Below are 21,631 nucleotides of genomic sequence, written 5' to 3' on the forward strand. Positions count from 1 at the left end.
CCCCAAACCAATTTATATGCTGTTAACTGTAAGCCAAACATTTCTGTGGAAAGGGGAATTGTAAGATATGCATAGTTCAAAGAAAGAAAAAAAAACATTTGGGGATTCTGAACTCACTCAGGAGAATTGTCTCAGATTCACTTGTAACAATATATAATTATTACAGAGGGAAGTAGATACCTTTTTAAATAAGGAGACTAGTAAAACAAAAATAAACACAAATAAACTGTTTAGGAACACAAAGTTTAGGAAGAAGCAAAGTTTACTAGCTTTACAACATTTACATTGTTTTTTTCTAATTGTCAAAATTGAGGCAACATTAGACCAGGAAGAGAATGGACACAGCATGTTTATTGTAAATGAACAAAATAAACGGTTGAAACAAAACAGAATAAACAGACCAAATAAACACTGGATAAATATTGAATAAAACAAATATCATGCTGGTGTAATACCAGCATGAATAGAAATTGTAGTACTTAAATTTTAAAGCTTACTCCCAACATTCTGTCCCACTCTCATCATACTGAACACCCAACCCTGTGTGTGAAACACTCATGGTTTTATGCATCTGTACTGAGACTCGATTGCTAATCAATCATTCAATTGAATTTTGGCACAGTCAGCACGTGGTCTAATTGTGCACTCCTCGAACCCCCGTACAAATACCTACTTTAATCTGCACGTGAAGTGATTGTGAAATCCCTGTGCCTAAATACAAATATACATTTTACATCACCTGTACTACATAACCCACACTGCATGCAGTACTATAATAATACATATAACAGACAATATAAAACACAAAATACGCATAGGGATGGGGCTTCGCGCCACAGGAGGGTATGGGATAGGTTGCCTAGTCATGTTGTTGAGACAGACTCACTTGGATTCTTTAAGACCCAAACTGAAAAAGTGCAGAGATCAAAAAGTTACGAGCACAAATGGGTCAAATGGTTTCCTCTCGCCTGTACATTTTCTTATGCTCTTATAAAGCAAAATTATTTCTTACTTTTTAAAATCTTCTGTCAGAGCATTGGTTTTTTAAAGCCTTCTTAAAATGTTTTTTAAATCCCCAAAAGTAATGACTAAAGCTAAGGTTTACAATTTTAGAAAAGCAAACTATGAAGGTATGAAACAGAGACTAACAGAGGTAGATTGGAGTAAAATAGAGAAAACACCCACAGAAGAAGGATGGTTGTTCTTCAAAAATGTAGTACTAGAGGCGCAAAACAATTATATCCCTAAAGTAGACAAATCTAAATGTAAAACTAAATTGCCAAAATGGTTTAATAGATCAATTAAAAAAAATATTCAGCGAAAAAAGGCACTTTACAGAGCATTAAAAAAGGACCAAAAAGAAAGTACGCAGAAAGAGTACACAGAACTGCAAACGCAAGTCAAAAAGGAAGTTAAAAAGGCCAAGAGAGAAATAGAAATGAACATTGCTAAGGGAGCTAAAACCAATTCCAAAATGTTTTTCCAATATTACAACAACAAGCGAACATTCAAAGAGGAGATTAAATGTTTAAGAGATACAAATGGCAAAATCGTAGATGAAGAAAAAAAAATAGCAAATATATTAAATGATTACTTTTCACAAGTTTTTACAAAGGAAGATACTGACAACATGCCCCACATGTCATCCAGTTTTAAATAACTTTAGCATAACTGAGGCAGAAGTGTTAAAGGGACTAGGAGCTCTTAAAATAAACAAATCCCCTGGGCCGGATGAGATCCTCCCAGTAGTACTCAAAGAAATGAAAGAAGTAATTTACAAACCGCTAACCAAGATCATGCAGCAGTCTCTTGACACAGGGGTGGTACCGACAGACTGGAAAATTGCAAACGTAATACCGATCCACAAAAAGGGAAACAAAACTGAACCAGGTAACTACAGACCAGTAAGCCTGACTTCTATTATATGCAAACTTATGGAAACTATAATAAGATCCAAAATGGAAAATTACCTATATGGTAACAGGGTCCTGGGAGACAGTCAACATGGTTTTAGGAAAGGGAGATCGTGTCTAACTAACTTGCTTGATTTTTTTGAGGATGCAGCATCGATAATGGATAATTGCAAAGCATATGACATGGTTTATTTAGATTTCCAGAAAGCTTTTGACAAAGTCCCGCACAAAAGATTAATTCTCAAACTGAACGCAGTTGGGATTCAAGGAAACACATGTACATGGATTAGGGAGTGGTTAACATGTAGAAAACAGAAAGTACTGATTAGAGGAAAAACCTCAGAATGGAGTGTGGTAACCAGCGGTGTACCACAGGGATCAGTATTAGGTCCTCTGCTATTCCTAATCTACATTAATGATTTAGATTCTGGTATAGTAAGCAAACTTGTTAAATTTGCAGACAACACAAAAGTAGGAGGAGTGGCAAACACTGTTGCAGCAGCAAAGGTCATTCAAAATGATCTAGACAAGATTCAGAACTGGGCAGACACATGGCAAATGACATTTAATAGAGAAAAGTGTAAGGTACTGCATGCAGGAAATAAAAATGTACATTATAAATATCATATGGGAGATACTGAAATTGGAGAAGGAATCTATGGAAAAGACCTAGGAGTTTTTGTTGACTCAGAAATGTCTTCATCTAGACAATGCGGGGAAGCTATAAAAATGACTAACAAGATGCTTGGATACATTGTGAAAAGTGTTGAATTTAAATCAAGGGAAGTAATGTTGAAACTGTACAATGCACTAGTAAGACCTCATCTTGAATATTGTTTGCAGTTCTGGTCACCTCGCTATAAAAAAGATAATGCTGCTCTAGAAAGAGTGCAAAGAAGAGCGACCAGAATTATTCCGGGCTTAAAAGGCATGTCATATGCAGACAGGCTAAAAGAATTGAATCTGTTCAGTCTTGAACAAAGAAGACTACGTGGCGACCTAATTCAAGCATTCAAAATTCTAAAAGGTATTGACAGTGTCGACCCAAGGGACTTTTTCAGCCTGAAAAAAGAAACAAGGACCAGGGGTCACAAATGGAGTTTAGACAAAGGGGCATTCAGAACAGAAAATAGGAGGCACTTTTTTACACAGAGAATTGTGAGGGTCTGGAATCAACTCCCCAGTAATGTTGTTGAAGCTGACACCCTGGGATCCTTCAAGAAGCTGCTTGATGAGATTTTGGGATCAATAAGCTACTAACAACCAAACGAGCAAGATGGGCCGAATGGCCTCCTCTCGTTTGTAAACTTTCTTATGTTCTTATGTTCTGATAAATGTCATTATTTATTTTCCTAATAGTGAATTAAGAGAATTTTGAATTTCTGTGATTGAGGGCCCTTAAGAATGAAGTCTAAAGTTTGTTTCAGGGCTTGGCATAACTTCCTGAATAGTAGCACTACTGTAAGGCCAGGATAATTATTCAGCCAAACTATACTGAACTACACAATTAACTCTTTTATTGTACAGTATAATAAACCAGTGTACCTTGAAGACACAGAACAAAATGATTCAACACTGCATTTCTCCCCTGGATGGTTAACAAGAGAAGTCATTTCCTCTTTTGTTCGAGTGACCTTTAGATGTCTAGCTCCCCATGAATGTTTTTAGAATCTCTGATTCAGTGTTCAATAAAGCTGAAGTACTTTTTTAAAATGATTTTGAGCCAGTGTAACATCCAAATGTGATTCCAGTGAAAATATTACTCTTCCCAGAAATTGTGTAGCTTTCAAAGAGATTCTCAACTTTTTAAAAACCTCAATTAAAACACTTAAATAAGATGTGACAAGATATTTTCTTTTTTTAATTTCTGTCTTAAACAATAATTTTATCCAAATATAAACTGACTTTAGACACACAACTCAACAATTATAGCATTGAATGATTTTTTTTTTTTTTTTTTTTTTGGTCTTAGATGTGATAAAATAAAGTTAGGAATTACAAGAACATTTTCAGAGAGGTGCAGCTAATGTTTAGAAAATTTACTTTTTTTTAATAGGAAGCAAATTTTGAAGTTACATCATAATAAGCCCAGATGGATACTTTTTTTACAGCATTGTGGAATCTTCCTTTCTAATTAACCAAGAGCCATGGGAAAAAAGTAGATCTCACCTTTACTCTGCATGCACAACTTTCTGTAAGACAGTAAGAACTTAACAATCTACAAGGCAAGGTTGTTCATGGCAATGATGATGCAAACATTTTCTTTTTTCAGACATTACAGATGGGAATCAAGCATTTCTTAGGGCTTTTTGTAATGCTGTGCGTTGGAGTTGCATTGGCCCTTCTTACAACATTAGGAGAGCACATTGTCTACAGGCTGGTGATTCCAAGAATTAAAAAAAAATCGAAGTTAACGTATTGGCTTCATACAAGTCAGGTATGTACTGAAAGTAGATTATCCAAATTGTTTAAAACTGTTTAGTAAATAAGTAGGTAATTAAAAAACATTTACGGTAGACTCTAAAATAAACATTAACTGACTATCTTATGACCATTGTATTACTTTTAATATTCGGAATATTAGCAAACCACTATTGATTTCCCAGTATAGATTATCTCAGCTGGTAGTCGTAACAGAAAGAATACGGCACACTAAATACACTGTATATGTTTGTTTTGTTTTTCTGCAGAGATTACATCGTGCACTAAACTCGTCTTTTAGTGAGGACAGGTTCCAGCAGAAGGTGACAAAGTTGGAAAAAAGGTAGAGTATTTGTTTTCAGGATGACACTTACTGCAGAATCCATAATTTCAGAAGTTGCAGAAAGCACAGTTGACTTTTCATAATACATGTGAGTCAAAGATTAGAAAAGAAATGTCCAAAGTGTCCCAAAACTGTAACCTAACTTCACTACTGTATGTTTGTCAATTGGATTCTCATTAGTTAATTGGGAAACATGCTTTCAGATTTACTGGAAGTGGTTGCACCCGAATTGATAGATTCATCTTGAAGGCACAGGTTGTGCTGTTTGAGAGAAGCAAACATACTACCTCTTTTGACTATGACAGAACTTAAAGAGCTGTTTTTGTTTGGTTTCTTTGGTTACTCCTGGGTAGCTTTCAGGTTTTTTTTTTTCCTAGTGAAAATCTTGCAGATAGGTCAACAGTGGTCATATATCATTGTCTGGTATAGGTTTTCCTGATTTAGCAACCAGGGTGGTACTGAAAACTACATTTAGCAGAGTACTGGAGCAGAAAATGAAAAGGCCGCTAGACAACAATTCTGGCACCAGTACAAATGTTGCCTCAATTTTGACAATTAGAAAAAACAATGTAAATGTTGTAAAGCTAGTAAACTTTGCTTCTTCCTAAACCCAAGATTTTTGTGTTTGTTTTTGTTTTACTAGTCTCCTTATTTAAAAAATAGAGGCAAACCTTTGACATTGTCAACATACTTTATTAAAAATCAAGTGCCTGTCTCTAGCAGGGCTGCCAGCTGGCTTCAGAATTTACAGACACTTTAAGCCAGGTCAGATCTTTTAACTCACCTCTTTTTATTGAGCATGTAACATGAGTGTAAATTGTATGAGTTGTCTAAGGGCAGGAATTACTTCCTGTGTGGATCATTTTCATCAATCAGACCTATACAGCTTGCTGATTTGATGTATTTGTCTGATTGGGGCGGGACTGTGCAAAGCAGAAATAAGTATTACATTAATAGAAACTTAACCCCACAGTTAAACAAGAAAGAGTGCAGGTGAGTGCATAATTCTTTATAACGACGGAATTGCACTATTTTGATACATATTATTTACCATGTACATTTCAAGCAATATGATTTTAGTACATATTATGATGCTCTCCACATAGAATTGCACCTGCGATTAAACAGTTGAGCACATTTATTGAAGCCGCTCACACAATTCACACCCACTTGTTGATTTAACATTAATTTGTGGGGCGTGAGCTGGGAGTGTAAGGATAGGGCAGAAGCAGAAGGGAACAATAAGTAGGACAGAGTGCCGGCTAGAAAGGACCGGACCTAGGATAGAAGAGCGGGCGAGGCCCACTCTAGTATCAGACCAGCAAAGCTGGACATGGAAGCTAGGATAGAAGGTGGTCACTGACTGAGGGAGGCAATGCCGACACATCCCAGGGGCAGAGGACCCAGCGACCGAAACTGGATAGAAAGATGGTCACTAACTGAGGGCGGCAATGCCGACACAAACTAGGGGCAAAGAAACCAGCAACCGAAAACACATATGAGGGTTGTGACTCGGGGAGCCACCCCTCGGGAGGAAGACGGTCCCGGAAGACCAGAACACGAAAGGAGATAGAGAGAGAGAGAGGTACCCAGCGTCTGAGACTTCTGTAAAGGGGCGCTCGTTAGACCCCCAATTGGCTGAGACTTCACGCTGCCTGGGACCTGAAATAAGGACAAGGCATAGAGGTTAGTATGGGACTCGAGCACGGAGTAGCCACGTCCCGAATTGAGGCAGAGTATAGAACACAGTCTTGAGTGAGGCAAGATAAGCGCAGGAGCTGCGGCTCCTCATGTAATCTCCCACACCATGAGACGAACAAAAGACAGCACATGCCAGCGCATAACAAACAAAATACCAGAAGGACAAATGGGACAAACACGAAGATGGTTAGTAATTTAGTAGGATGTGACTGTGTATACCTGCTGCTCAGTGGAGAGGTAAAAACCCCTTAGATTAGGGGAAAACCTCTAGTGGCCCCAGCAGACAGGAAGCCCCCACTCTGGGCATACTAGCAATTTTAGAAGAAGCTGCAACTATATCAGAGAAGGATGAATGAATGTAGGAATCCACTGCAGAGGAGGACCAGCTCCCCCACATTCGTGATCATGCTGGGGAGGTATAGTCGAGGAGGGAGGCCTGCTCTGGAGGCGAGGGTAGAGAGGAGGGAGGCCTGCTTTTGTAGGCGAGGGTGGAGTCAAGTGATGATAGGAGTGAGAGGAATCAATAAACAGAGGGTCTGAAGGGGTGGGGGGTGGGTATGGGTTCCTGCTGGGGAGAGACCTTGAAAAGGGGGATAGGGGACTTGATACTTGACGGGTGAGTGGACTGACTGCGCTGAATTGATCCGTCTTGGAGGTATGCAGCCAAGTGATGAATTAGCATGGAAAGGCAGACAGCTGATCTCCATGGGTACATCCTTGTAGGGGGAGAAGCATTTTTTCTGAAGAGTGGAAATTAGCAAATGGAGAATATATGTTGATATAGATAGACAGGAAGGTGAGGCAGGGGGAAAGCTCTTAAGAATCCCACAGAGGGTCAGGCGGACTGCTGGTATGGAGAGACTGGAGGGAGATGGAGAGAATCCCTAGCATGTATGATGAGAGCCAGGATCCGGTTTTGATTGAAGGGCTATGATTATTTCATTCTTGGCGCAGAAGTTTAAAGACACTGAGCAGGCTGTAGAATAGGAGCTCTTGAACAAGGGGCGAGGGCTGCAGACATGTAGTGCTGAGCAGATTGAAGGAGGTTACTGAGAGTAGGATTTAGTCATATAGCATCTGGAGAAGCTGAGGATTCTGGATGGGGGTTATGGAAGCAGATGGGACCAGCGGACTGAACTTGGATACCGAAAGTAGAGGCAGAAGGAGAACTGGATCTGAGGGCTGAGGTGGCAGCTGGACTGAACGAACATATGAATTGGCTGCTGGGGAAGCTTGGCACCTTTGCACCCCATATTCTAGAAACAAGGGCAGAGAGATGAGATGCTGCCATTCTGTGTGTTAGTTAATACAGGTTCGATCAACGGTTTGCTACTATCATGTCTGCTTGAAATGGAAAAGGTAAACTCACATTCAGAGATTTGGGTTTCGCAACGCCAGTTATTCTCTTAATAGTGGAACTCCTTAGCTCATAATCAAGACAGATTTCTAGTCTCGTACCACGTCTCAAACCAAGTATTAATGCTGTAACATTTGAGAGGATGAGCGGGGATATGAATAGGATTGCTGAAGAAGTGGCCCGTATTTTGATTAGAGTTAGCCTTGATTGTGGGAATGTTGCCACGATCTGCGTACTGGAGGAAGGCTGGACCATTGGAGGCTCTGGAGAAGTGCAGTTGCAGATTTAAACAGTAAACTAGAGCAACTTTTGCATGCTGCAGTAGTGAACAGATCTGAAGAGGGAGTGAAGATCTGCTGTAGTGAGGAGCGATTAACAGTAGAGGGTGGGATCTGCTGAACAGAGCAGAGGTCTGAGGAAGAAAACAATGGAGTGCTGTCAGTAGTGTGCAGAGGCCCAGCTGTAGAGAGCAGAGATCTTCTGAAGCAGAGATCTGCAATAGAGAATGGATGACTAACATCGGTAGAGTGTGGTGGTCTGCTGCAGAGAGTATGGATCTGCTGAATGTAGATATTGGTCTTTCAGTGTTAAGGCAGATTTAGATTGAGCCAGAGATGGGGCTGCTTTTGGGAGAGATGAAAAATTCAGAGATCTGAGACCGCTGCAGAACCCGAGAGGATGAAGAATATGTTGCGCCAATGCATCTGCAAAACCTATTGATTGGTCGGCAACAGTTCATGAGAGTATTGTCAATTGGAGGTAGGAGGACATTGCCTGGAACATTGATAATCGTAGGACATGGTTCCATGACTGAGTGGCAGCTCACGTTGATAAAATGATGACTTTGAAAGTTGAATATCGTGCCTTGATGAAGCTGGTCAGATAGGAGGAGTGGTGCCAGATGAGAAAACACGAATCTGGGAAAAGGAATAAGTCACAGGAATGGATGCCTGATGCAGAGAAGCTGGACGTTACTGTGATGGTAGATTCTGAGCATCTCAAAAACAGCTGAGTAAGGTTGCTTCATGACCAGGTCCTTGAAGAGGGGAAGAGTTGAAATTGGAGAATGTCAGTTGTTACAAAAGGTGGAGGAGGAGGGGGACTCCTGAGAATCCCTTGGAGTGATAACAAACTGCAGGAATGTATAGAAATGCTGGAGCATGCGAGCGTCACAGTGATAGCAAACCAGCTTAAAGACTGTATAGAATTTGTGGTGTTATACTGCCATCTAGTGGTTGTGATTGGAATTAACCATAGGTAAACCTTGAGTAAAGCCAGATAGAATATATTTGGTTATTGTGATTAAAATCCTTGTCAATGTACAACAACAATTGCGTATTCTTTTAGATTTGAATGTCTTCGTTACATGTTTTAGGACAGTTAGTCTTGTATATGAATACGTTAACGCAGTATTTAGATGTCACAATTCGGCAATTTGAATGAGCCCTAGCAGGTTGTGAAAGCGCAGCAGCAGCAAGCTAGAAGATTGTAGTACCGGGCCACAGAGCTAGCAGTACTGGATGAAGCTGCCTGGACACGATGGCGGCTTACCACTCCGTGCAGTCACTCAATGAGGGCGTTGCCGTGGTAGCCATGGACTGAGAGGCGCTGCTGGAAAAGTTGCAGAACAGCAGTGTTGTTGGAGCATATTGTGACCAGTGAAAAGCACAAGCCACCACAGGTTGAAATGGAGTATGAAATGGACTGGATAGATCTTTAAAACGTTGAACGTAGCTAATAGAAATCCAGGGCAGGATCTTCTGAAGGAACGGTAAATTGTGCTGGCTATGGGAGTGGGGGAGGGGCACTTGATTGCAAGCGAAGAGTAAAGAAAGATTCAGCTGACAGAGCTTTGTGGTGGATTTAAATAGAGGAGCTATGGCAAGGCAAACGCTGACGACGGGAGTGTCGATGTCTTGCTGAAGGAGCTTTGAAGGTTTTAGTGGAGGGCCAGTCTAATAAAGACGCGGACAAGTTGAGTAATGAAGCTGCGGTTTGGACGGCACTGGAAGCTGTATGGAGCAGGAAAGACTAATGCTGGAGCTCCTGCAGCCGAATGGAGAAGCTGAATGATGAGAAGAAGCACCGGAGCAGGTAGGAAAATAATTGCTAATATCTTGGGAGCACTGCCCAGAGAATTGACCTCTAGTGAAAGGCAATGAAGTGTAGATTAGCGGTGAAGCACAAAAAGCATTTGCTACAAAAACTAAACACTAGACAGCAAAGGTGCAAGTGATCAGGGCTTAAATAGAAAATAGGTACTAATTAACAGGAAATTGGAAGCCCCCTGCTGCACACCCCCTGAACTACGCTGGCTAACATTTCTTTTGTGGTTTAGTTGCGAGGTAAAAAACCTGACCTGGCTTAAAGTGTCTGTAAATTCTGGAGCCAGTTGGCAACCCTGGTCTCTAGTATAAATAACACCAGTCCATTTGATTTGTCCAATTGTATTTCTTGATCTTATTTTTAAGGTGCAATATTGGAAATAACCAACAAGCTGTGTGGAATACTGCAGGGAACACAAACTGCAACAGAAGGAAGTTTCCGTTTCGAGAAAACAGGCACAATGACTTTGAATTTAAACAATATAAAGACATCCCTCTCCCTCAGGTGAGGAGAGAGATCCCTGCTTCACCCACCTCAAATGGAAGAACAGACTCCTTGAGCATGGCAAGGGATTCAGTGATTCAGGAGCTGACAGAACTGGAGAAACAGATCCAGCTCATTAAACAAGAGCTCCAGCTGGCCATTAAGAGGAAAAATGAACTGGAGGATTACCAGCGGATAAATAAGATCACAGAACCTTAGATTAGCACATGAATATGGAATGCACTTTTAAGGAGCTGTGAAAACAAACTATGGTTGAATTTAGCCCAACACAACGGTCTTCTGTAGGCACTCTGTTCTAGAAACTCGAGTCTAACTGCCCAACTCAAGTTTCTAACACATGTCTTGTTGTTTTAATCACAGACTTTTGGGTGGTATTGGAAATGCAGCTTTGATGACTACACAGTTGAAAGCTTCAAGCTACGATCCACATTTTGTTTACTCCAGTATATATGAGAGCATTGCAGTACGTAAGCGAATGTGGGCACCACCACCCAAAAAAGGATGCCTGTGGAGCTGAAGTTACAGTAACTGTGCCTCCATCATAAACAGAAATGGTTTTTCAGTCCCTTGTTAAATTGGATTTAAACATGTGGTCCAGCTGTTAATCCAGAATTGCTAGGATACTGCTGTGCTTGGCCATCTTTTCATAACAAAAGGCACTGTTGTTGTTTTATTGGTTTGTATGAATCTGACGATACATTTCCACTTGTAATTGCACCATGATTTCAGAGTCAGTTTTTAAAAAGTTATAATATGTTTTAATTGTTACAAAATGGGTTTTATCAAGAGTAAATGAGTGCCCAAAGTATGCATGCTATTTAAATGTCTGATAAAATGGAGCACAACCCGTAGATATCAAAAGCACTTACAATGATGCCTATTTTTATAAACCAGTGTAATTCGGGGGGACATGAGCGAGGGCTCCTAACCCTACTTCCTTCCTAGCAATAACATCTGCTCATCACCTATTTAAACCCCAAGCCTTGAGTTTGCTCTGTCTTGCATTTTTTGTTTTCCACCATCCTCCCCCACTATGCTTTCCTCTTCTATTCGACTACATCACCTCTGCAGCTGGGGTTCCCCACTGCAACAGTGTCCCTCTTGCGGGTAAATGAAACTCTTCCCAACCATAGAAGCCCAGCCACCGCTGGCTTCATCCTCCGTGGGGAAGGTATTCCGGGACTCAAGGGGGACATCTGGCCGAATTTTATCTATCGCTGTCATCTTCCCATTTCTCTCCTCTAGATCCCCCTTGAGGGAAGTACCTGTTGCTTTCAAGCCTTGGAGACCGAACGGTTCGGTCCGCTTTAAGAAAATGTTGATAATTTTGGACGGAAGTTAATGCAGAAAACTTTTTAAAATAGCCACAAATTTTTAAATGTCCACGTAAATACATTTAATTTCACATCAATGTCAATGCCTAAACATTTTTGTCAAAATGGTCACTGAACCACCTTGCTTATTGTTTGACATTTATATATATATATTTTTTTTTTTTTTTTTTTTTTTTTTTTTTAAGCACCGGAGAGTGACTTTCTTCAGAACTAGTGTCATTAAAAAACAAAAAAACAAAACAAAAAAAACCCTACCCCACTGAAATTAAGGTTTACATTAGCATAGTTTGCAAGGATCTACCAGAAGCAGAATTTGCAATTCCTTAAGTTGTCAAAAGCCATCTTTATGGGGTTGATACCTGCTAAAGACAAATGTTTTGGACATTTTGAAGTTTTAGAAGTGATTTTTAGCCATTAATACTTTAGTGACTTTTTGTGTAACTGTTAAGAGGCTTGAACAAACTAAAACAACAAAAACAAAAATATTTTAGTCAAACCAATCTAGCACTGCTTTGTATTATTAAAGGTATTTTGCAAACCTGGGAGTACAGATTGTTTTAAATAGCATCAGCAGAGTCACTTACTCAGGTTGAAATAGAGTACTTGAGTAGTCGCTCCTTTCAAACACAATGTTGTTTTGGGCACATGCTTAGACAGTTTAATATCATGTTAAGAATGGTTTTAGCAGTCCTTTTTTTTTCCAGAGAAGTTGATATTAGCAAGCCTTTCCCTTGTTAACATAATGTTGTTTTTGGCTATGTACACTTAAATGCCTATTTTTGAAGGTCGTATTGGTATAATTTTATTTTTTAAAATTGGGTTTAATTTGTGACTTTTTTTAATTTATACTGCCATCTATGCTTCGTCTACTTTTTCTGAAGAAAAGATGTACAGTAAAATTTGCCCAACTGTCTGTGCCAATGAAAGCAACTAGTTTCCTCGTATTGCAAAGCAAATGCCTTGTCCACACAACAACTTGCTACTGTTATTTTCTTGCTTTGCTAAGGTTTGGAAGAAAAGAGCAGTAATGCTCATGCTTAGTATTTTAATCGGTTTTGGCAATGGATTTAAATATTGATTAAAAGGTCATGTCACTAATCAGTCGTACTGGTAAATGAATTGCAAAACTGTTATCTTCATGTTGTATCTTCAATGTATTTTGGTAAACCAATAAAGAGAAACAAAAATAGATGATTTATTTCCACGTTCATGATGTGGTGATGTAAAGAGACCAAATACTATGAGCATATACTCAATGCCCTCTAGTGTCCATATAAGCACATTACCATTGACAGCATCAGGCATCCTGTGGAGAACTAATAATAAAACCAAAAATTTGCATCCTATTTATGATGTGCACAGTATCAACTGTAACATGTCTGAAGCCGAGAACAACTAATCATGTGTGCAGGAACACATTTGGAGACTCCTGTTCATGAAAACAATTCTTCCAAGATAATGTCAAAGTGATTTCTTGAAGTTAAGAAAGATGAGTTGCAAGAATCGATCACTGACTTGGGGATTTAATAATTTAATGTAAAAAGGCAATGCATAGGTAGGAAATATCACAGTTAAGTAATACTGATTTTTAAGCATGTCGATTACACAATATGTATAGAGGGCATTGGTAAAGAATGTCACTGTTTTCAAAGTTATTTATCTTTAAATTGCACCTGTTCATTTGACAACACTGTTCAAACACATAATAACGTAAGTTCTCTGAAAGCAACCAGGTAAGTTTATGTGGTAAGTAGCTTCAGGTTACATTTTAACAGGTGCTTTTTTGTTTTTTGTTTTGTTTTGTTTTATTTTTTACCTTTTAGAGAATTATATTTGCAACCATTCTGATAAGTTCTGTGTACTATTTAGTTTTTAATTTTCTAAGAATTAGGAAAATTATTTGAACCGTTTAGTTTAGTACAAGAATTGCTTAAACTTTTCTGTGTTTATTTTTTACCAGTTCCCCCCCCACACCCCAAAATGCAATTTATCACTCACCTTTTGTGTTTGTTTTTCAGCCTACTTGTATTCAGTTCACAATACCTAAATAATGTGCGATCATCTCATTTAGAAAATGCAATTGTGAATAAAGTGAACAGCAGTAATGTGGTTTTAATGCAAGCTGATCATGCATTATTTATTAGTAGTGTGAACAGGGTTTTAAGGTTTGTCACTGGAACATTATTAAACCTATAAATTGTTTAATAGGTTTCAGCTCCTCCAGTTTGCTGGAACTTCTAATTTCTATTGCACTTCATTCTGATAATGGTATGTACTGTTTCATGAAAACTATAATCAGATTCCAATTCACATTCTGGAAATTATTCCTGTACCTGATGTAAAAATAATAAATACATTTAAAACAGTTCAAAGCAAAATCATAGGTCACATGAAAATAATTTAATTAATCTAATAATCCCAACGGTGCCCTTATTTTTATTTTTTTAAAAGAACAAACACATCAATAACGTCAATATACATGTTATTGGTGTTTTCCTTTCTCATCAGAAAAAAATCAAGACCGTTTTTATATGACCTCCTAATCTTATATAAAATACACTTATTTAAATAATCTGGTAGTGGCATTTGGTTTAATCTGTAATCTGGTGTCCTTTAAAAATACACATTTTAAAATGTAACTACAGTTTCTATTTATTTCTGAGGACAATTAAAAATCTGTAAAAATATACAGCATTTAAGAGCAAATTAAACGATTAAGACTTCAAACATTATACAAACATGTTTTGCTTTGCTATTGAAACAACAATTTGGTTTACTCTCATGCTGAAGAAAGGGCAAGTAAAAAAAAAAGACAGTAATGTGTCAAAGTGATGTGGATTTCTTTTCTTAAACAAAAATATATGAATACTAAAACATTCCTGTAAAACTTGCAGGCACAGTATTCAATATTCTAGATAGAGAACAAAAAGCTACAAAAGGTGAACTTTGTCAAAGTTTTACAGAAAACAAACCAAAAAAATTATCTTGCACAAACACCACACAACAACATCAATATTTAAATAACATTATACCTTGTAAAACATGACAAGGAATGACTAGATTCTGACGTTTAATTGTTCAAAGCTGACAAAATCAGGGTAAGTTACATCACTTTCTTATACAAAATGTACAAAAACATCAGCTTCTAACTAGGTACAACATAATACTGTTTGACACTTTTTACAGTTTGACACTGAGTACAAAACAATTGTGTTCCTAGAGGTGTTGCGGTGAAGAATAAACAACTTGATGTTGCCCTTCTAGTCATGTCACTTCCGTCATTGATGCAGAGTGGTTCTAAAAGACAAAATGTTTAGGGAATGTCAGTTTTAGAAAGTAGGGAGCAATACTTTCAGACTGTTGTCCAGGATGGAGTGTAACAGCTGTAGTACAGTAAAGCATATATTGACAAAGTAAGTGTCATTATGCTACATGATTGTGGATGCGGAGAAATACATGTTTCTAATACCTGAAGATTTAAACATTTATTTAGTCTTCTATGAAAATTAAAAAAGGACAAAAGTACTAGTTAATTGTTAGCCCAGGTTGTATGCTCCACTGTGGCATAGGCTACACATAAGCAATTTAAACAGAGCATTCAGTCAGTTCCTTCTCTCCCCCTTTCATACAGTACTTCAAAATATTAGCCTACAGAACTGATACTATACATATTATTCATTCATTTTAATAAACTTACACAGTACTGGTATTATACATGTAAAAAAAGCAAAAAAAAAAAAAAAAAGCATGTCTTTTAAAAGTATGGTGCCTAATAAATGATTAAGATATAAAATGGATATTGCATTTGTTAGAGATCCTTTTATAAGGTGTTGTTACAATAAAGCTATTTTTAGTATTAGTATTGTGCGATAAAATCAAGCTAGAAATTATGGTATGAAAGCTTTAACCTTTACTGATGTGGAAAATAACTTGTGTCTTAGTAACCATGATAAGCATCACAGTATTATATAATGTAGATATTTTCATTCTTTAAACTGCATTCAGAGTTCAAACGCAGTTAAGGGAAGGTGTGACCAGGTAGGGTCAGCAAGGAGACTCAGAGACCCGAATGCAGCAGTTTAAGCTCTCATGTGCATTTATTTACAACAAAAACAACAAAACAAACAAACAGTACAGACCCCCACCCCACCTCCACCTCCACACACACACACACACACACACACACACACACACACACACACACACACACACACACACACACACACCCACACACACCCACACACACACACACACACACACACACACACACACACACACACACACACGCACACACACACACACACACACACGCACACGCACACACACACACACACGTGAACCGGCGGGGCTTTCACTCTGCCACACTAGGGTTTTGAAAATGAAATAAATTCAGTTGGAAGCATCCTCTCCAAAACCATAGTTTTTTGGGTAATATTTTAAACAAAAGTATCCTGAGCATACAGAATAACTTTACTCCTGAATGCAGTTGTCAGATATATCTGCATCTCTCCAGTGTATGCACATTGGTATCTTATTACCAAGGTGAACACTGGGATCTCATTACAGAGAGGAAGCACAAACATATGACTGCCTTAGTAGTCGTGGGGGGATTTCATATGATACCTGTGCACTCAGTGTTTCCAGGGGGCTCTCCACCCGGGGAAATGTCATCAGTGGCAGCCCACGGTAGACCTCTGATTTCTGTTTTGTGGGGGTTCCATGGACTCCTTTAAAGTTGTGAACCACGCAAATTCCCTGCAAACAAACAGCCTCGTCTAAACATCCACTGTACATATAAACCTGCATTAAAAAGCTTTTTTCGGTTAATGTATTTCTTCGGACCCTAAACTGTTGTTTATGTTTACCATTCTCAAATGTTCTCATTTTAAAGCTGCGGAGTTGCAACATTTCCACATTATGTGTTATTTGTTGCTGTAATAAAGAAGGGTTACAGGATTATTTTAAAGGCATATTAGGAAACATTGGCCCAATAGTGTTATTTTCAAATGCTTCATAGATAGAACATACAAGTATAATGAGTTACACTGTATACCACCTTACAGCTATGCCACATGTTCACCTAGAATTTTAGGACTAAGACAAAAAACATCACTCACAAGGAATGAACATTTGTAACTTCACTTGACACGTAAATTCACACGTAAATTATTTGCTCATACTTTATCATGTGTGGCTTTAAGGACCTTCTTTAGCATTCTGTCTATCTGTTTATCCAACTGCCGTCTGTATGTCTCACTTACTTTGTAACCTCCAATTTTATTTAATAATGGCAAATGAAAAATCTATACATTAACTGGAATACCTACACCTACATAATGAATGTATGGTATTGTGTGCTATATGAAAAGTGACTGATAAAAACACAGTTTGTTTTCAGCCTGTCTATCAAATAATACAGTGTTCAGGAGTAGTAGCAATATCCTTCCATGCTCTACAAACAGTTTTCTTGGTGCTTAATCATCAATTCAGTCATTTGAAACTTGTGCTTACCAAGAACAAAGCCACTGCACTTCCCAAAATGAATCCGGCTATCACATCAGAACAGTGATTTCGATATTCAGACACCCTGTTGAGTCCTGTCAGGAATGCAGCACAGAGGATTCCAAGACAAAGGACCGGTTTGGCCAGCCGACTGCTTTTCGTTTTTATAGTGCTTGTGATGTACATCTGAAATGAAAAAAAAAAACACATTTAACGGGGCCACTTATCACATTAGAATTATCATGCTCCAATGTTTTTGTTTGTGGTTAAGTTAGCCTTTGGCATTGCCATTACCTACAATTTTCACTGATGGCTTAACCTAGTACTGAATCACAAATAAGTCTAGTGGGCCAAGAACATATTCTGCAATATATTTGGAATCAGCAGTATAAGGTTCTGTCATGTAAGTCCATCCACCTTTCCAGGTTTTCTTTTATTTGATTCTACCATTTTTCCAGGACTACATGTTTTCATACACAGAATATTCCTAAATTAAAACAATGTATGAATGCAAACAACATATTAAATTAAAGCTACAGGATATAAAATATAAATATTACAATACATCTAATTCATTCATATTTACATTAATTCATAAAAAAAAAAACAATAAAAACAAAGGATCACATGATCAATTCTCAAGTGTCTTGTGCTTATGAGTAGCAAAGCATTCTTACTGTCACATATACTGCGGAGTAAACACTTAAAGATGCATCTTTTGAAGGGAACGATCTTCTGGCCTTTTCAACCACCCCTTGATTACCAGTGCAGATGTTTCCATTGGAGATGAACTGGTGATTAAAGCGGCATTCTGTTCCGGTGTAATTTGGCTTACAAACGCTTAAAAAGTATGGTGCCAAATTCCCAGTTACAACTTGGCCAGCATTCACAAATATGTCAGTAGAGAATAGTCCAAAAGCAAATACACCTGCAGAAGCAAAGTACATGAAAGTCTGAAGATAAGCAACAACAACATAGTCTTTTACTTTATTGTGATATGTACAAGAGCTGGGTTAATAGATGTATTTATGTATATTTTAGAACATCCTCTTTTACATTTTCACATTCAGAAAATCATTACACTGTCATAACTTCATAATCTTAATAAAATGTTGTACAAAAAAAACAAAACAACAATGATGTATTGTGCCAGTTAGAGTATTCAAATATATTCAAATATTTATGGAATTTTAACTGCCTGTTGCCTGTTTTATCCTAAAAATGAGATGCGTCATCCCAATGCAGGTAATTCTTGTAAAACTATTTTTAATTAAAAAAAAAAATATATATATATATATATATATATATATATATATATATATATATATATATTTTATTTTTTTTTTTTTTAATTAAAAAATAGTTTTACAAGAATTACCTGCATTGGGATGACGCATCTCATTTTTAGGATAAAACAGGCAACAGGCAGTTAAAATTCCATAAATTCATAAATGGCACAGTACAAGAGACATATAGTAAGATTTCCCTTTTAAAAAAAAAAAAAGCACTGCAGTATTTGAACTATTGTAAAATACCATACCTGCTATATAACAACTGCAGTAATATTGCAGTACATTTTTGTTGGGACTAAATAAATATTATTTTACATGCCAAGATGAATTAATGACAAGATTAATTAATGCTTCACAATGGGTTCTGTTTCAGATGGACTCAGTTTAAAAGAAGGCATCAATTTGCTTGCTGTTCACACTTATCTGCAAGCCAAGGGACCAAGTTTGTTTGATTACAAGCTAAAGTTAGTTTTTTTGGTTTCTTTCCAACTTTTTTCAGGACTGAGTTTGTTTGTGTTCACAACACGGTTTATAAGTTTGTTTGTATGGTCTGTGAACTGGGTGTTTACAGTATCCTGGAAGGTATCTTGGTATTGTTTTTAACTAACTTAAACTTTTCTGAAATCAAAATGCTCCCCAACTGTGTTTTAGTCTTGTAAACATGTATTTTAAAGCATTAAATTCAGCTACTTTTTCTGCCTGCTGGCCATCTTGAATTTGAGTTTCGACCCTCTACTGATTTTGACCCTTCGCAATTAAAATAAATAAATATGTTTACAAATAGATCAATACTTTACCAATAAAAAATATATTCTAAGTTAGATAGTGGTTTTAAATGAAAATATCAGAAGTATTAAATGTACAAGGAAGCCTCCGAAAAACACACCTCTCACTGTGAGCTGACTGTCAAGAACGGCATGGAATGTGCAGAGCAGTTCTGCAAGTCCTTACTGCATATATTATATATATATATATATATATATATATATATATATATATATATATATATATATATATATGCGTAGTTGTCAGTTTTAAGGGCATGGATCTTGTTTACATCTATCAAAACACAATTGTTAATGTCTTGTTTAAAATGTGATGTGATTGTCAATTAAGAAAATATTATTCTTCCTATCTTGCAAACATACTTTTTGAGGTTAAAAAGCCAGCTTAGCATGTCTATTTTTAATTTAGTTTACAACAACGAATCAAAGTCAACCAGGATGGCTAGAGCACCTGAAATGAGAAGAGAGTCTCGTGTTACGAAAGGAGAGCTCCTACAGTGAGGTTTAGCAAGAATAAGCTAGGGTAGTGATAGATCATGAGATGCTAAAAGGTTGGGTTTGGCCGTGGGTTCCCTCTGACTCATGGAGAACCCTCCTGCTGAGGTAAAGGAAGCAGAGCTTAACCAAAAGTTGGAGAAAGTGAGATCACTACCCCCCCCCCCCCCCCCCCGAAAAAAAAAAAAAAAATGGTCCCCCCGGCTCCCCACTAAAGATTCCTATATGTGCAGACAAACAAAAGAACTGGCAATGCATACAGAAAGAAAGAAAGAAAGAAAGAAAGAAAGAAAGAAAGAAAGAAAGAAAGAAAGAAAGAAAGAACATTTAACACAACAAAGAAGGTTAGTAACTGGCTCCCTACTCACTACGTGGAAAGGAAAAAGCCTGTTTCTTTTTAGGGGGGAACCTTTGGTGGCTTGGATTGTCCTCACTCCAGACGTGCTAGCAAAAGACTGATGTGCATAAGACATCTCAGATGGGGAAGAGCTTATGTATGATTCAACTGCTGATGAGGTCCAGTGCCCCATATTTTTAACTAGATGCTGGATAATGTTTGCTCTTGCTGAGATCACTGCAGTGAATATCTAGCATAGGAAAGCTGGCAATATAAGAAACTGCATATTCTGAAAAAAAATGCAGTCAGACATATAGTTTCCATTGCTAGGTATTCAAATGTAGAGCCTTGACAGAGAACTGAAATTAAACTGCTCAGAATATCTATAGACATAGGCAGGCAAGAAGGAGAAGCGGTCAGAGAGCTCTTAGAGATTCCACGCAGAAGGAGATGGACAGCTGATATTGAGAGTTGGGGAGGTATTCCTGAGAGATAGGATTTGATTGTAGCTGGTGCAAGATGTAAAGAGTCCTTTGCGTGTACTATAAAAGCCATAATCTAATCCTGGTTGAATGGGGTCAGATTAATCCTTCTTTGAGAGCAGAAAGTCAAATAGGCAATCCAGCCGATGAAATAAGAGGATCTAGTGGCGGAAGCTAGTGCAGCAGCCATGTACGCTTGTGCTGTACTGAGCAGTCCACTGATAGTTGGGTTCAATTGAAAAGTAGCTGGTTGAACTGGGGTGTCACCGCTAGGGCTGACAGAGCTGTAGGGACCTGTGAAATCTGGAACTCTATAAACGGGAAAGAGCATCAACTGCATTATTCTAAATGCCTGGTAGACGGCGGGCTTGGATTAGAAAATGATTTGATACTGAAATACATATTAACTGCCGCAGTAATTGCATAATAAGAGGTGAACTGGAACGGCCTATATTGAGAATATGAACTATGGATTTGTTATCGTAAAAGAAAAGTAGTGATTTCTTTGACCAAGAGGTGTGGATTTTAGCTGCAGTGAAATGCACTAGAAAACCACTGATTGTTTAACCCTTTGCGGTCCTATGTCGGACCAGGTCCAACGTTACAATTTTCCCTTTCCAGTCTGATGTCGGACCCTGTCTGACATCATCAAAAATACGTAAAGAACAGGTGTCTCGTTGTTTTTTTCTCCGGAAAAAGTCGAGAAAACCTTTCAATGGCCGAGTCAGACTGCTAGGAGCCGAATGAAGCCGGAAAAAGGAGTTTGGTGATGAAACAAGTGATCAGGAGAGGATTTATTAGTATGCACGTCTATAAAGAGGTATGTGAAAAATACAGCGAACAAGGGGTGGGGCTTGGCTGGAGATGCAGTTCTGATGTCCTTTTGTCATGCACTGTCTTTTAAACCAGTTTTACTCTGGGGGAAAAAAAAAATTAAACAGCACATGTAAAATAAAGTGTGTGTGAAAATAAATTGGCAAGCGCTGAATAAATGGACTGCAAAGGGTTAAAAGCCCTCCGAATCCTTTAAATGAAACATCCGTAAATAAAGCCAGATCA

The 21,631-nt window shown here is 38.0% G+C and overlaps 2 protein-coding genes across 4 annotated transcripts in view; one reads left to right on the forward strand and one right to left on the reverse strand.

Annotated features, from left to right (window-relative positions):
* The window catches only part of LOC121314653 (glutamate receptor ionotropic, NMDA 3A-like), a 41,703-nt gene extending 28,928 nt beyond the window's left edge, over positions 1-12,775 (forward strand). Inside the window, exons 7-9 of the mRNA XM_041248117.1 lie at positions 4,186-4,350; positions 4,604-4,677; positions 10,207-12,775. Coding sequence (XP_041104051.1) covers positions 4,186-4,350; positions 4,604-4,677; positions 10,207-10,543 — 576 coding nt within the window. The 3' untranslated portion in view covers positions 10,544-12,775. The remainder of the gene's footprint in view (positions 1-4,185; positions 4,351-4,603; positions 4,678-10,206) is intronic.
* A 1,336-nt stretch (positions 12,776-14,111) lies between these two features.
* The window catches only part of LOC121314656 (phospholipid phosphatase-related protein type 1-like), a 91,553-nt gene continuing 84,033 nt past the window's right edge, over positions 14,112-21,631 (reverse strand). For all 3 annotated transcript variants that reach the window (XM_041248131.1, XM_041248149.1, XM_041248140.1), the window contains 4 exons: positions 17,859-18,109; positions 17,191-17,367; positions 16,303-16,434; positions 14,112-14,976 (listed from right to left, as the gene is read on the reverse strand). In XM_041248131.1, coding sequence (XP_041104065.1) covers positions 14,944-14,976; positions 16,303-16,434; positions 17,191-17,367; positions 17,859-18,109 — 593 coding nt within the window. In that variant the 3' untranslated portion in view covers positions 14,112-14,943. The remainder of the gene's footprint in view (positions 14,977-16,302; positions 16,435-17,190; positions 17,368-17,858; positions 18,110-21,631) is intronic.

Source organism: Polyodon spathula, chromosome 1, assembly GCF_017654505.1.
Source record: "Polyodon spathula isolate WHYD16114869_AA chromosome 1, ASM1765450v1, whole genome shotgun sequence".
NCBI classification, from domain to species: domain Eukaryota; kingdom Metazoa; phylum Chordata; class Actinopteri; order Acipenseriformes; family Polyodontidae; genus Polyodon; species Polyodon spathula.